The following is a 14380-nucleotide window of genomic DNA, read 5'->3' as shown; positions in this document are numbered from 1 at the left end:
TATACATGGTAGTTATATTTAGAATGCCTCTGATGCAATAATATATTCATATTCATAAATATGCAAACTACAGGTATTAATATGTAAAAAAATATAAATATGTCTCTCTCTCTCTCTCTCTCTCTCTCTCTCTCTCTCTCTCTCTCTCTATATATATATATATATATATATATATTATATATGTTTTTGCTCAAAAGAGCCAACTTCTCAACGTTTCAGTATGTTTAACATACCGCTGTCAAGGGAAAGTGTTTTTGAAAACAAACAGTGGAGGTCCTTTTGATGCCCTGGTAACTACACACACTTATTTCTATTGAAATGTTTGTTATGTCATTTTCTACATAGTTAATGATGTAAAAATCCTTTCTATTTACACATTCAGGCATCGTGGTATTGAGTCTATTTATCCATTTATTTTCATTTATTCTTCTGTATTGTACATTATTTAATTGTATTTCTTCTAAAACTACAAATTGTAGGCCATTCATATGCATATAGAAAAACTATTACAAATATTTCTTAGAAATAAGTATGCAACACCAGCATTACTGGTTTATAAGAAGGTTACAAAGCCGTCTCCATAGAAGAGAATGTGTCATAGAACTTGAGAGACTTCTCGTGTTCTAGAAGCTTCTCGGCGAGAACACTGCCTATCACACCTCGATCCATTTCTAGGCTCAAAGTACTGTATCTGCCAATGAAATCAACAGGAAAATCAACAGGTTAACACAAGTGTTTGTTTGTATTGTCCTTTTATCATGGCCTATGTTTTCAAAGCTATAACGAGAGACTTGTACTCAAGCTACAGTTATGCTAACTTAATGCATTGTGAGTAGGGTCTCTTATTATTTGAAGCAATGTCATCTTGTGCAGTCTTATTAGAAATCACAAACTGAAGATTGCACTCAGGAACTGCCATTACACTTAGAAACAAGGGTACTTTAACTTTAGTATTGTGATGTATGTTCTGTGCACAAGGAGACATCTATACACAGGATATGATGCAACGGAACTCTGACAAATCCTTAAGAGTGATTGGCTCATTTCTCATCTGTGATTTAAAGTACCAACCGCTATGGTCAAAAGTGTTGCTTAACCCTCTATATGTAATAAACTAATGTTGCTTTATAGATGAAACCTGCTGAATAATGCTACTTTAACAGTTTAAATTACACACTGCTTTGTAGTTTTCCATATACTTAACGAAAAAAAGACAAATTGAAAAATGTGACAATTCAAAATCTAACATGAAATGCAGTACTTCTATTATGGTTTCCGTTAAACGTTTGCGATATCATTATGTTAATTATGTCTCAATCTTAAAATTCAAGGATATACAAAACTTTTCGCCATAGCTGTATCCTCGATATAGAAAGGATAACACAGGCGCTCCTCGACTTGTGACGCTTCGACTTACGACGCAAGGCACTTAAAACTTTTTTGCATTATTACCCTGCTTCGACTTTACGGTATTGATATGGTATTTACCACACGGCGAGACTCGAGCCATGCATCATGAGTCCGAACCGCAGTACGGTCATGGTCGCCTTGACTCAGTCACTTAGCGTTTTTTTTTTTTTATGCATGTAACTGTTTTGGTTTTTTTTAGAATGTATTTGTCCTTAACAATGTCTGATAAGAGCAATAGACTCAAAACGAAACCTGAGCTGTGGACTCTGTCACATGATGAGGGTCTTAAATTCAGGCGATCGTAGTTCCGGCTAGGAGTATCGCACACATACATTGAATGCGTCATTGGAAAGCCCCTAGTCTGTATCTTTAAACAAGCCAGTAATATGTGCATATCCATCGGTGCGCCAGAGCTCTGAGGTCAACGGGCTGAGTGTAAACATTTACATAAATAACAATATAACTGGTACATATTGGAAAATATGCTTTGACTTACAACCTGACTTTCAGGAACCAATTGTGTCATAAGTGTGAGGACTGCCTGTATATGCATTTACCGGTGTGAAATCTTCCAGAACACCAATGCGTTTGTGAGCATCAGCGAGGCTAACAGGAAAAAGAATCCCTCCAGGTGCCCCTCGCTCAGGTTTGCTGGGAAGCAGTTACCTGAAACAAGAGAGCCGAGAGTCAGGCATCTTCAGGACATACAAGGCATGCACACTGCTTATAGCTGAGGAGCCACGTGATTCTTCAGAGCACATGAGGCATGCATACTGCTTATAGCTGAGGAGCCACGTGTTTCCTCAGAGCACACAAGGCATGCATAGTGCTTATTGTTGAGGAACCACGTGATTCTTCAGAGCATGAGGCATGCACACTGTTTATAGCTGAGGAGCCACGTCATTCTTCAGAGCACGAGGCATGCACACTGCTTATAGCTCAGGAGCCACGTCATTCTTCAGAGCACACAAGGCATGCATAGTGCTTATGGCTGAGGATCTACGTGATTCTTCAGAGCACGAGGCACGCACACTGCTTATAACTGAGGAGCCACGTGATTCTTCTGAGCACACGAGGCATGCAGACTGCTTATAACTCGAGAGCAGATATTAGCAGGCTACTGGCCTCTGGAGGACAAAGGTTTATACAGAATCTTTTGTGGTTTAAATATTTCAAATGCTTTGTCATTGACATTCTGAGTGTGAGAGCCACACTCTCAGTGACATTAAAACTGTAGCTGCTGCTAATAGGATCCAATGGTCACGTGACTTATAGTTTCATGTTTATAAGAGTTCAGATGGGACGAAACCCCTAGTGACTTCACAATAAAGATCCTACATATTTTATTTCAACAGGAATGAAAGGGTAAGTAGGTTTTCATTTGAAAACAGCGTGCATGGTAAGAGATCTTTAAATAAAAACAAGAAATGATCCGGAGCCTCGGTCTCTGCCTACCTCCTGATACCAGATAGACCAGCTGAATAAGGAACGCCCCCAGAAAGCAGCCGCCCCCATAGGAGAGAGCCAGGAAGTGCATAGAGATCCCTCGGATACTGCTCGGAGCCAGGCAAAAGGTTACCAGTGAGCCTACGAGAAAGAGAGAGGGAGAAAGAGGGGGCAGGTGATGAAAAAGGAGATGTTTGAGACCTCCCGGTAGAAACATGAATTCCTCTGCACTCTATTCGAAAAGCTTTTATTTAAAGGACGGTTCCTTTTTTTTCAAAGGCTGTTGTATTAGGCTGGAAACACAGCAGGGCTGAAGCTAATGAGCAGCTCCTGAATTCAGTCAAAGTTTCCTTCTGTTAAACTAATGGTAATAAACTGCTATGCACTCAATGGAATTTGCCCTTACTACGGTACAACCTCAAAGTTACAAACAACAAACTTACATGCTGGAAGTATGCAATCACTGCAATGCAACCAGATAGGCGCTCCTATAAGCAGCGTGCTGGTCATGAAGAAGGCAAAACTACTGTACCAACAAATGTTTCCACACAGTAGTGAGGCAGATTTCAAATCAAGAACAGGCAATTTTACTATAAACATTTTAGTTTTAAGTAAAGCTATATATTTTTTTCAAGCTAAAGGAGGCTGAGCGACTGATTAAGTTGCACGAATGCATTTTGTTTAAAATAAAATAAAAACAAGCGTTACGTTAACCCATGCTTTCCTGGACGTTTAAATCTGGGTTTTTGCTACAGTTGCAATTTCAGTGGTAAATTAACTTTAGCCTTTTCCCATTTATATTACTATTTTAAAGATACCATAACAACACGAGTGTTGCATCATTGTGTTGTATCCTTGTATTATTCACCAGATTAAGGGTGTAGATAGCAGGTGTACACATTTTATTAAAGAGTGTGACAGAGATCAAATGATTCTTGGTGTTAGATCTCCCTCCTGACCTGTGAAGGCACTATGTAAAAGGAACAGAGTACCCTTAATCAAATGGCATGACAATGTATTCCTTAGGGTAGGTGAAGTCGGTCATTTAGGAAGGGGGCTGAGCTACGGCATCCAAGCTCAATGACTCGGACGGGAGACAACATGGCATCCGATTATAGGAGGAGCGGATGCGCTCGTTAACCTAAAGGCCATGAGGGATGGTATAAATAGGGGGCACAGTGTAAGTGATCTGTTCCTTAGTAAATAATTAGCGTTTTAAACCTACAAGGAGTCTGTGTTGCCGTATTGTGAACTGTGAGTTTTATCTTGTGTTAGTGTTTGCTAACTGTTGTCTGTTTTTTAATAGACTACCAGTAGCACGATTCGGAGCTGTAGCAAAAGCCAGCATAAACCTGGACATCACTTTCATGGAGAACTGTAATACACCACTAGCACTTATTTACTATCACTAAGAACTGAGTTTGTGTTTTGTGTTTAGTGTTGGTGTGTTAAACTGAACTTTTGATTGTGGGTCAAACCCGTGGGATTATTACAAACTAAGTGATACACGCCGTTGTACGCACTTCCATCATTTATTATTTACAGGTGTTAACACAGACTTCACAAAAAACTTAACAGAAAATGTAAATAAGTCTGTGCCAAGGTGTTATGAGCTGAGGGGCTGCTCTTCCGTTCATATATTTATGTAAATAAGAGCCGGTGCCATATAGAGATCTGCCACTTTGGAAGAAGTTTCTTTTAGTTTGCCCAGTAATACAATGCTGTGCGTTCAATGGAACTGGCCCTTTCTGATATAGAGGAACTGTGGCTAATCTAGCTTACATTACACATTTTAAACCAACAGGCTCCTGATGACATGACTCCACTTGGCTGTGCCTTTATAGGTGATCCACTGGAGACCCTTAGCTACTCTCAAAGAAAATGCGCAGAGCAAGGGATTATAAAAAGCATTCTTACAGGCCGGGGTGACCAGTGCTTCTGCCATCCCCAGTAAGATGTACTGGGGCGCCAGCTGGAGGCAGGGCATGGAGGACACGTGGAGGACCTTGCCAGACAGGGCCTGCTCCACCGTTGGGTAGCGCTTCCTCTGGAGCTCCGAGATCCCAGCCACCACCGCTGAAAAAACAGCGCACAGGTGACCCGCAACTGGACCAGAGCAGAGAGGAGAACAGAGGAATATACAGTTAGGAAACACTGAAGTGCCTCTCCATATGAAATCAGTTAAGCAGGTCGACAGAGAAAACTAAGAATTGTAGGCATCATGCATTGTTTTCTGCAACTTTTGGGCCAAAAATACACTTCGAAGTTACTGAATTTTCTGGATGGCACAAAAGAAATCTTACTGAGGACCATGATTGGAGAATACATCAGGTAAATTATCCCACTAGATAAAACTATGACCTGCATTTTTGAGGTTATCCATTCATGATCCAACCGGCAAGCCAACTCAATCACTTCATTATACCCAGGAGCTCCACAGTGGATGTGAGCTTACCAGGTGTCTGGCCATTAGGAGGCACTGTAGTGTGGAGAGGTCACTCAATCTTGGATGATTTGTGTCTTCCTAACCCTCAGGAGTAAACAGAAACAATGCAATGCTGCCCAGAGAAGATCAATAACTTGGCACAGCCAGGATGCAAACCCGGGCTCCCCTGATTGAATGACACCCTGCACACAATGCTTTTAACTTACTGATCAGTGCTGTGGGGGACAGCGAGGCTCTCCGGAATGAGAAAAAGCAGGTGGAGACGCACTCCAGGAAGGGGGCCAGCACCAGGAGAGGCAGGATGCTGATCACGTTCATGGCAGCGATGGGGAGCAGAAAGCCATTCAGATTCAGGTTGGAGTTCATGGTCTGGATGTAGTAGCCTGAAGGAATCTACACATTGAGAACACAGCGATGTAATACTCTGCATTGCTTTGCTAAAGAGACCATTGTGAAACCGTAAACTATCAGATCGTCACTGAAAATCAGATTTAAACAATCATCCATAACATCAAAATGCTCCATCAGAATTCTAAATAAAAACAATAAGAAGCTAAGTCAAGCAGACAAACGTTTTGGCTAATGCTGCCTTCAGTGTACACTAAAGCTGAGGGATCACTTTCAGGAACAGTGGCTTGAAACCTAGACCAGCAAACCTAGTTTGAGGCAACTTCGCTGTATCAAACCCCAAGTCTCCCCCAGTGTGCCATGCAGTGGCTTGAAACCTCATCTCCTGAAACCAAGTTCCAAGCCACAAAATAACTTCACATTCCCTCAGGTTTAGTTTGACTTCTTGGTTTCTTATACCATTTAAAGAAATGCTGTGTTAATGTTTTTTTTTTTTTTTTTTTTTTTTAATTTTCACAAGAAGACTGGCAGTCGAGCACTGAAAATGAACAGTTACTATGAACAACAGCCCAAAGTTTTGCGCATCTCTTGGTCTAAGTTGTTTTTAAACAAGAAGGAGAGAAACTTTAACTACAGTGTACACTTCAATGTAAAAAGAAGAAAACTGAGCACAACACATATAATACACAGTTCATATCACTGCTCAATTAGGAGAAGCAAGGCATTGCAAAGGAGAATAGAAGGAGTGTCCCGGGACTGGAAGGAACCTCACCTGGGTGATGGAGGCGCGGTATAAAAGCTGAAATGCGAAGAAGGGAAACAGCTTGACCAGGGTCTTGACATTCTCCACGTGAGCCTCGCTGTACCCTCCTCCATTGTGCTCCTTGGCCCGGTCCAGCCAGCTGCTCACCTCTCCGCTCAGGTGCCGGTAACGTATGCAGCACATTTTCAGGGAGTTCAGGAACACCCCGAAGGTGGCCAGCAAGGAACCCACTGGAAGAGAAGCCTTGAGTGTTAAAGCAGTCCAAATCTGCGGATAACGAAAGTCCTCAGCAATCGTAGAATTTGTAGTCTCGCGCGGAATTCGCAGTCTTCGACAGATTTGGCATATTCTGCAGCTGCATCGTCATCATAATGATCATAAACAGACGGCTAAAGTGACCTGAAATATAGAACTTAGTTGTTCAGTTCTAGTTTTGTTAAATTAGTTGCTGTTTTGTCTCTTTCAAAAAGTAGGAGTTCATTAAAGACTGAAGTTAAGGCTTTGAAAATGTGGCCCAATAAGAAGTTTCATGTGAAGTTTCTAAAGTTTTTACTGACAAAAATTGTTAGGGTTACAGGTGATGTGTCATGGTGAGACTGTGTATTAAAAACAAAAGTGCTTTTCTACTAGCGATTTTAAAGTGTGCAGGACTGCTATGGGATATTGTCTTATATTAATATGGAGACTGAATGATTATCCATTTTACCTCTGAGCATTCTTGCAGTAGGTAGTTTGTTCTTCTTTGTTATGTAATGGAAGGTGTGAGATCTGAAGGTGGCTCCTTATATATAGTTTTATAAATGGTCTAGATAAAGCCAACCCAAGACAATTTAGCACAGGTAGAAGAAAAAGTGGGCATGAATGGAAGCTAAGCAGAGTTTAGAACAGAAGGTAGGAAGCGCTTTATTACACACAGAGAATTATGAGTGCATGGAATAGCCTACCAGGGGAAGTAGTAGGATTTAAAACACTGGGAATATTTAAAAAAAGACAAGATTCTATACTTTTAAATTAGTCCTCCCAGTAGAGGAGAATGGTGTGCTAACCTTGGTGGGCCGAAGAGCTTTTTCTTGTTCTTATAATGTCGACGCTAGGGAGCAATTCAGAGTAGTTATCTGAGAATCTAGCCCTTACCTTTCTTTGGTTGGTAAATGAGTTTGTTGCGCGCCATGTGGATAGTGATGAGAGCGAGCAGCACTGAGGTGAAAGGGATGAGGAAGCCCAGGTTTTTAGCCACAGACTGCTGGATGTAGGCTATGCCCACAAACACAACCACCGAGTTCAAGTTCACCAGCCAATAAAACCTGCAAGAAATATACAAAGAAGGTTCCTTCGTTAGTCAGACCTTATAAATGTTTACCACGTCATTTTGCAGTTTTTCCACACTTTTCACATGGTTATGCTACACATTTACTGTGGTTTGCCATGTTTTTTAATATGTTTTACTATACTCCTCTGGGATTTTACAATGCTTATGTATGCTTTACATTGCTTTCACCTTGCTGCTTTTTTCCTATAGTAAACTTTTATAAGGGCAGAGCCACCAGAAAGCTTCAAGAAGAGATTAGTGTGCTGTGGTAAACAAGTTAAAATACAGTGTGACGGAATGGAGTTCATTAAAGCTCATGTTTTAGTGTGAAATGAAAGGTGATGGTGGGAGAGCTCAGGTGTACATGCCGGAGTGGAGACAGCGCTTGTGGACTGACCAGTTGAAGAAGGACAGGAGCTGCCGCTGGCTGCAGTCCTGCAGGCTGTAGGCGCTCAGCGGGCAGAGGATGGCTCGGATCCCACCAATCCCCAGCGAAGCCGACAGGAGCCCCCCGTAGAAGAGCAGCGTCTGCTCCCTGCGTGCCAGGCTGTGCACAATGTGGTGAGTGTCAATGTAGAAATCCTCGAAGGGGAACGCCACGACGGGGAGCATCGCCGTGCCTGCGGAGGAGACTGCAGGGTTAGACAGAGTTCATATTATTCATGGAAACTGTATTTACCAGACATGAGTTGTCTTCATGTGAAAAGGGATTTTGTCTGCATATGCAAACAAGGGGGTTTACAAAAGGAACCAAGTTGTGGTTTCACATTTAAGGTGACTGGGAAGTGAGAGTACGTCTGTCTGAAGGAAGTGCACTTCACAAGGACACGCGGCTTGCTTACTAGAAGCAATACATCTTTTGATAACTATGCTGAGAAAATAGAAAGTAGAATGTAGACATAGGAGGTAAGTTTAACACACCTTGCATGCTTGTTTGTCTGTATAAATTGGGAGTCACACAAGCACTCAGAGAGACAGGCATCTGAGAGCTTCCATTCTCCTCCCGAAACATCTTGCAGGGGTATGCCCAATGTGACTCCAAATAGGAAGATAATATTGCTGACTACCTAACTACTGTTTAAACCTAGTCACCATTTTAGCATGTCTAATGTTAATCTCTTCTTTTGCATGTGTGCTTTGAGACTTGGAATCAATAAAAGTAATGCTGTTTATATTTATTTATTTATACAGGAATTTAATCCATTGAGACCTAGACCTCATTTACAAGGGGGTCCTTTCAACAAACATATATAATAAAACAACACAATAGCACATGTGGTACTGACATAATCATTTTAAGAGTCAAAAGCAAAGGACATTCACCCAAACGGATGCAGATCCTTAATCAGGATCAAAACATTTACATGGCACCCTAAACAATTTAGAGAGATCATTTTAAAACATTTAAAAGAGAGACAATCAAATGTACTCCTTGTATCATGGTTTAAAGAGTTAAATGTTTTTGGAAGCTGATAGGCAAAGAACATTTTACCCAAACATGTGCCAACCCTTGAAATGACCAGTTTGGCAGAATCACTGGAACGCAGATTATAGTTGGTGAGGGGCAGCTCTCCCCTGGTTCACCTGAACCAGCCTCGGCTTTCTCTGACTAGTTGCCTAAATAGAGTGCCAAGCGATCCTAGTGCAGCACCACCTTCCGACTGGGGAAGGGCAACTGGACCCAGTAGACCACCTCACCTACCTGCTCCAGGACCAAGCAAGGGCCAACCCTGGGGCTGTTAAGTTTGGGGCAGCAGCCCCATCTCCTCTTGGGACCATAGACATACTTGTTCTCCAGGCTGGAAGGCTCTCCCTTTCTCATGCACATCATAATTGCGCTTCTGGCACATTCCGGCTGCCTGGGGCTGGTGTCTGGCGAACTGATGTACGGTGTCCAGCCGGTCCTAAAGCTAGTGGATGTATTCTGGCTCATGATGGGGGTGTTCCTGCTCTGGCGGCTGACTGAAGAGTAGCTCAGTGCGTGTTTGGTGCTCCTTACCTAACATGAGAAGCTCTGGTGTGCAGCCGGTCGACTCCTGCACTGCGCTGTGATAGGAGAGTAGGAGAAGTGGAAGCTGTAGGTCCCAGCTCTTCTGGTGCGTGCTGGTGGTGATGGCAAGCAGTGCACCCAAGGTCCTGTTGAAATGCTCCACCAACCCATCGCTCTGTGGGTGCAGGGGGCTGGTACGTGTCTTCCTGATCCCTAACCGCTGGCAGACTTCAGCAAATACTCGGCTCTCAAAGTTTCGACCCTGATCGAGTGCAGATCCTGGGGTATGCCGAAATGCATAAAGAAGCCTTCTATTAAAGCGTTAGCAACGGTGGTTGCTTCTTGGATAGGGAGCGCATATGCTTTGGGCCATTTGCTGAAGTAATCCATCGCCACCAATATGTACTTGAGTGGCAGGGGACCCAGCACATCGATGGCGACTCGTTCCATAGGAGTTCCGGACTGGTGTTGCTGTAGGGGGGCATGGGACTGTTCCAGGGGGTCTTTCCTGGCGGCGCACAGGTCGCAGCCATGGCAGCAGTCCTCCACATTGCGGTGGCTCTGTCCCCAGTATTAGCTCTGCCGTAGCTGTCACAGCTTCTTGTGCACTATAAAGTGTCCCGTGCCAGGGGTGCCGTACCAGGGGTGCCGTGCACAGCGGACAAGACCTGGTTCTGGCTAGGACGGAGATGGAGCCGGCCACCATATCCAGGGACTCATCAATATGGGCCAGTGGATAAGAGTCTTTTTTTGTGACGTTGTTGAGGTGGCAGTAGTCGGCGCAAAACCTCCACCATCCGTCTTTTTTTTTAACCAGCACAACTGGGGATACCCAAGGACTGCTGGAGGGCTCGATCACATCAGCGGCCAGCATCTCATTTTAGATCCGGTCTGCAACTCCCTGGCGGGCTAAGACAAGGCAATGTGGAGGTTGATGAATGGGTCTGGTATTCCCTGTATCGATCGAGTGCTGCACAAGGTGAGTGCGTCCTGTCTGTTCTGGCTGGGAGGCGAAGATGTCTGGAAATTCTGTTAATAGCTGCAGTAGCTGGTCACACTGACTGCTGTCTAGCAGCTCTGTTCCAGGACGCTCTCCATCGCAGACTTGTTCCTGGGGACAAGCGCTGGTCACAGTTTCAGAGGTAGACGAGGTGGCGACAGGCACTTGAAGGGGGGTTTCACCAGGACTCGGGCGGTACTGACCGATGTAGCCGTATTGCAGGTCTAGCAACGAGCCTACACACTGGAGAAAATCCAGACCGAGGATACAGGGGTCTTGGACAGGGGCTATCCATACCTCATTGTGGTACTTGCAGCCTGCATGCTCAATCTCCAGACGGCCTCTTTCTTCTATTGGGGGAGCTCACCACCGGGGTGACGGTTACCCCGGTCTTCCAGTCAGTGCGGGCCATTTCCTAGAGCCTGTCGTGTCTCAACCTGGGTTTGTGGTCACAGTGCAGAGATACAGCGACTGGGAGAGGTGGTGGCATTATTTTGACAGGTGGCAGGCTCTCTCTGTGTTGGGCTGCCAGTTGCTCCATTCGTTGCAGCATGGTCTCACAGCGAGCTTGGACCTCCAGAAGTGAGGGTTCCAGGTTGGTGGACTCATATCCTGACTCGGTTACGAGGCGGTGGCAGTCCCCAAGGCCTCTGGGTTGTTGTCTTGGCAGAGCCCTGTTCTGGCTCTGCAGCCACAGAGAGTTCCAGGTGGAGCTTTTGGGGAAGCAGCATGAAGTTGGGTCGGGGAGGCAGAACGTCCCGCAGTGGAGTAAACTCTTCACTGTGCCGGTGGGTGTGGGGGAGCGTGACGTCAATCTGTTGCCCCAGCGGCTTGTAAAGAATAGCGAGGTATGGTAAAGCATATAAATAAACATGCAAACTATGGTAAATGCACAGTATAACCATGGGGAAATCATGGTAAAACTGCAATAATACCAGGGTAAACTTTCACAAACTCCACCTCATAAAAGTTTACAAAAATGTTATTTAAAGGTTTTCTACACAAATCATTATTTATCATTTTATTATTATATATATATATATATATATATATATATATATATATATATATATATATATATATATATATATATAATTGTCTATAAGATACAAGCTGCCTTCCACCATTTATGTGGTGGGTATTTGCTTGTGTTGTACAGCACCCTATACAATATTCCATTTATACTCATGCAGACAAAACAGCATGTAATATTGGCACATACTGGCACACATTGACACATACTGACAATTCCTGGTCAACCTGGCAAAGGCACAACACTGATAAAAGTACACAGAAAAGTGAGCATGTTATTGAAAAGAGTATCTTAATTCTAATGAAAACGTGGTTTGTCATTACTATTGTAGTAACATGATCTATTTATCGATCTATCTATCAGGCGTCAACATTTGCCGCCAGAAAAAATATTTTTTTATTTTATAAAATCTAAAAAAAGGTCTAGCATGCGTGGTATTTGAAACTATAACCTTCAGTTTGCAAACATGTTGTGTTATACTGTCATCAGTGCTACACGATTAGTTGAGAAAATATGCAGTATTTTGAAAGACAAAGTCAGCAATCTGAGAACTCTCCGGACTTATTTTTCACATTCTGAGATTCTGATCTTGATCTCTTTTGGTTTCCTGTCAGTGTAACGCTCATTGTGGTCCCTATTGCCACAAGGAAATACGGTTTCCTCTCAATACTAGTTGATGAGAGTAATGCAATTTGTGGTCCCCACTGGATAAAAAAGAACATTCATTTCTGAGAATTAGCTACGCTGAAGGATAGCCTATATATTTGGTAAAAGTAAAACATAAATAAATAAATACATTAATAAATATTGAAATAAATGAATACATAAATCAATACATAGACGTTTATTTCTTTCTTTATCTATTGTGATATTTATTAATTTCTTTTTCACTATCTGATATAAACACTGCCATTTAATAATGTATAAAATTAAAATAAATACTCAACAGTTCTCGTTCAATGATATATTAGTGAAGATTTTTGTACATAAAGGTCATCATACTTTCATATATTTTTACTTTCAAATTAAAAAAAAATATATTGTAATGACCCAGACAATTGCTTTGTTGCAGGACTTCTTGTCTGTTCAGTTTGTCTCATCTGTCTTTTATATGCTACATGTATTGCAAGGGGAACAGGTCACACTGTTACTTAGCATGGGAAGGGGGAGTGAGTGAATGGGCGGGGAGAATGTGTGTTGATGTTTTCGGGGGTTGCAGAGCATGGATGTGACTTGTTGATAAGCTGGACAGTGGAGGTAACCAATGAGAAGTTATATAAGGGGGTGCAAAGACTAAAACACAGGGTTATTATTTTGGTGCAGTGAAATCCAGGCGCCTGACTGGAATTCTCTGTAGTTTCAAATAAAACAAGCATTTTGAGAATTCAACACTGTCTCCCTGAGTACTACTTCTAAACTACTACTAAACATGAAAGCATTACAATATAAACGGATCAAGCTTATTAGGATAATTTGCAAAATCAGATGAAAGCTTTCAGTACAATCAGGATAATATATAATCGTTATTTACAAAATCTTGTCTCGTTACTTGTTAAAAACTGTAACTTTGCTGCTATACTACTTCCAAATGTTGTGAAATAGAAGTACAAACTTTGTGGCGTGAAATTATGGGCGTCGGCATTACAAGCTGCCTTGGAAGCATGTCTTAGGTAAAAATTCCCACACATGGTTTATAAAAAAAAAAATGTTGCTATGAGTGGCACTTTCATTGAACATACATACTTTTGCATACATAAATTTACCCCTTAGCGGTCCATTTATTCAGCGCTTGTCAGGCGCGTCAAGTCAAATTTATTTTCACACGCACTGTTTATTTTACACACGCTGTTTAAATTTTTTTCAGAGTAAAACAGGCTTAAAAGGCCCCGCACAGCAAAGGGCACTCAGTAATGCATCTCCAGCCAAGCCCCACCCCTTGTTCGCTATATTTTTCACATACCTCTTCATAATTGTGCATACTGATAAATCCCCTCCTGATCACTCGTTTTATCGCCAAACGTCCCAAAAATGCGATCTCAAAAACCTCTGCTAATGTCTGTGATATGCTTTGAGTGCTGGTTGCGGAAGCAGCTAGCTTCTTTGTTTGGGTCCGTGTTATCTCTGTGGTGCCGGGGCTATGTGTAATGTTCAGATACGCCCTGGCTTTTCTCGGCTCCTATCGGTCTCACTCGGCCACCGTTTTCTCAGCTTTTTCCAGCGAAAAAACGACTAGAGACCTGTGCTTGTTGTCTTTGAACTCTGACACGAACAACAGAAATGCTGTAAGGTACGACGACCATGCTGAATTCCCTTATATATATATATATATATATATATATATATATATATATATATATATATATATATATATATATATATATATATATTATGGCATATTTGGGACCCTAACCAGTATACTTTCACTGAGGTTGATGTACTATGTTACACAGATTCAATCTAAACCAATGTCAAACAGGGTAAAGTTGTCTACTATTTACATGATAACCTATGGCCAAACGGATAATACATGCCTTATGTATACGGATGAACAATTTTGCTATTCCGGTAATGGTATTACACATAAACCACAATTGGAAACGGTTGCCCCAGTTAGTTTCTACTAACTTGGCTTGTG

General features: G+C 42.3%; 1 protein-coding gene across 1 annotated transcript; it reads right to left on the bottom strand.

The window, feature by feature from the left end:
• Positions 1 to 243: 243 nt before the first annotated feature.
• Positions 244 to 13852, bottom strand: slc15a5 (solute carrier family 15 member 5). Its single transcript, XM_041253985.1, has 9 exons — positions 13706 to 13852; positions 8120 to 8342; positions 7548 to 7717; positions 6423 to 6643; positions 5509 to 5695; positions 4774 to 4962; positions 2866 to 2997; positions 1968 to 2076; positions 244 to 691 (listed from the first exon to the last, which is right to left on the bottom strand). The coding sequence occupies exons 2-9, from the start codon at positions 8332 to 8334 to the stop codon at positions 565 to 567; spliced, it is 1350 nt and encodes a 449-aa protein (XP_041109919.1). The 5' UTR covers positions 8335 to 8342; positions 13706 to 13852; the 3' UTR covers positions 244 to 564.
• Between the last annotated feature and the right edge of the window lie 528 nt (positions 13853 to 14380).

The sequence above is a fragment of the Polyodon spathula genome, chromosome 7, assembly GCF_017654505.1.
Source record: "Polyodon spathula isolate WHYD16114869_AA chromosome 7, ASM1765450v1, whole genome shotgun sequence".
NCBI lineage: Eukaryota > Metazoa > Chordata > Actinopteri > Acipenseriformes > Polyodontidae > Polyodon > Polyodon spathula.
Note: the sequence above shows the minus strand (reverse complement) of the source record. Positions and strands in the feature narration are given on the sequence as shown.

Excerpts from the sequence above, each read along its gene's own strand:
- slc15a5 (XM_041253985.1), bottom strand. The coding sequence starts at position 8,334 with ATGCTCCCCGTCGTGGCGTTCCCCTTCGAGGATTTCTACATTGACACT. Across the intron at positions 7,718-8,119 it reads CTCCTGTCCTTCTTCAACTG|GTTTTATTGGCTGGTGAACT; the intron begins GTCAGTCCACAA and ends TATTTCTTGCAG. Across the intron at positions 6,644-7,547 it reads CATTTACCAACCAAAGAAAG|TGGGTTCCTTGCTGGCCACC; the intron begins GTAAGGGCTAGA and ends CTTCTCTTCCAG.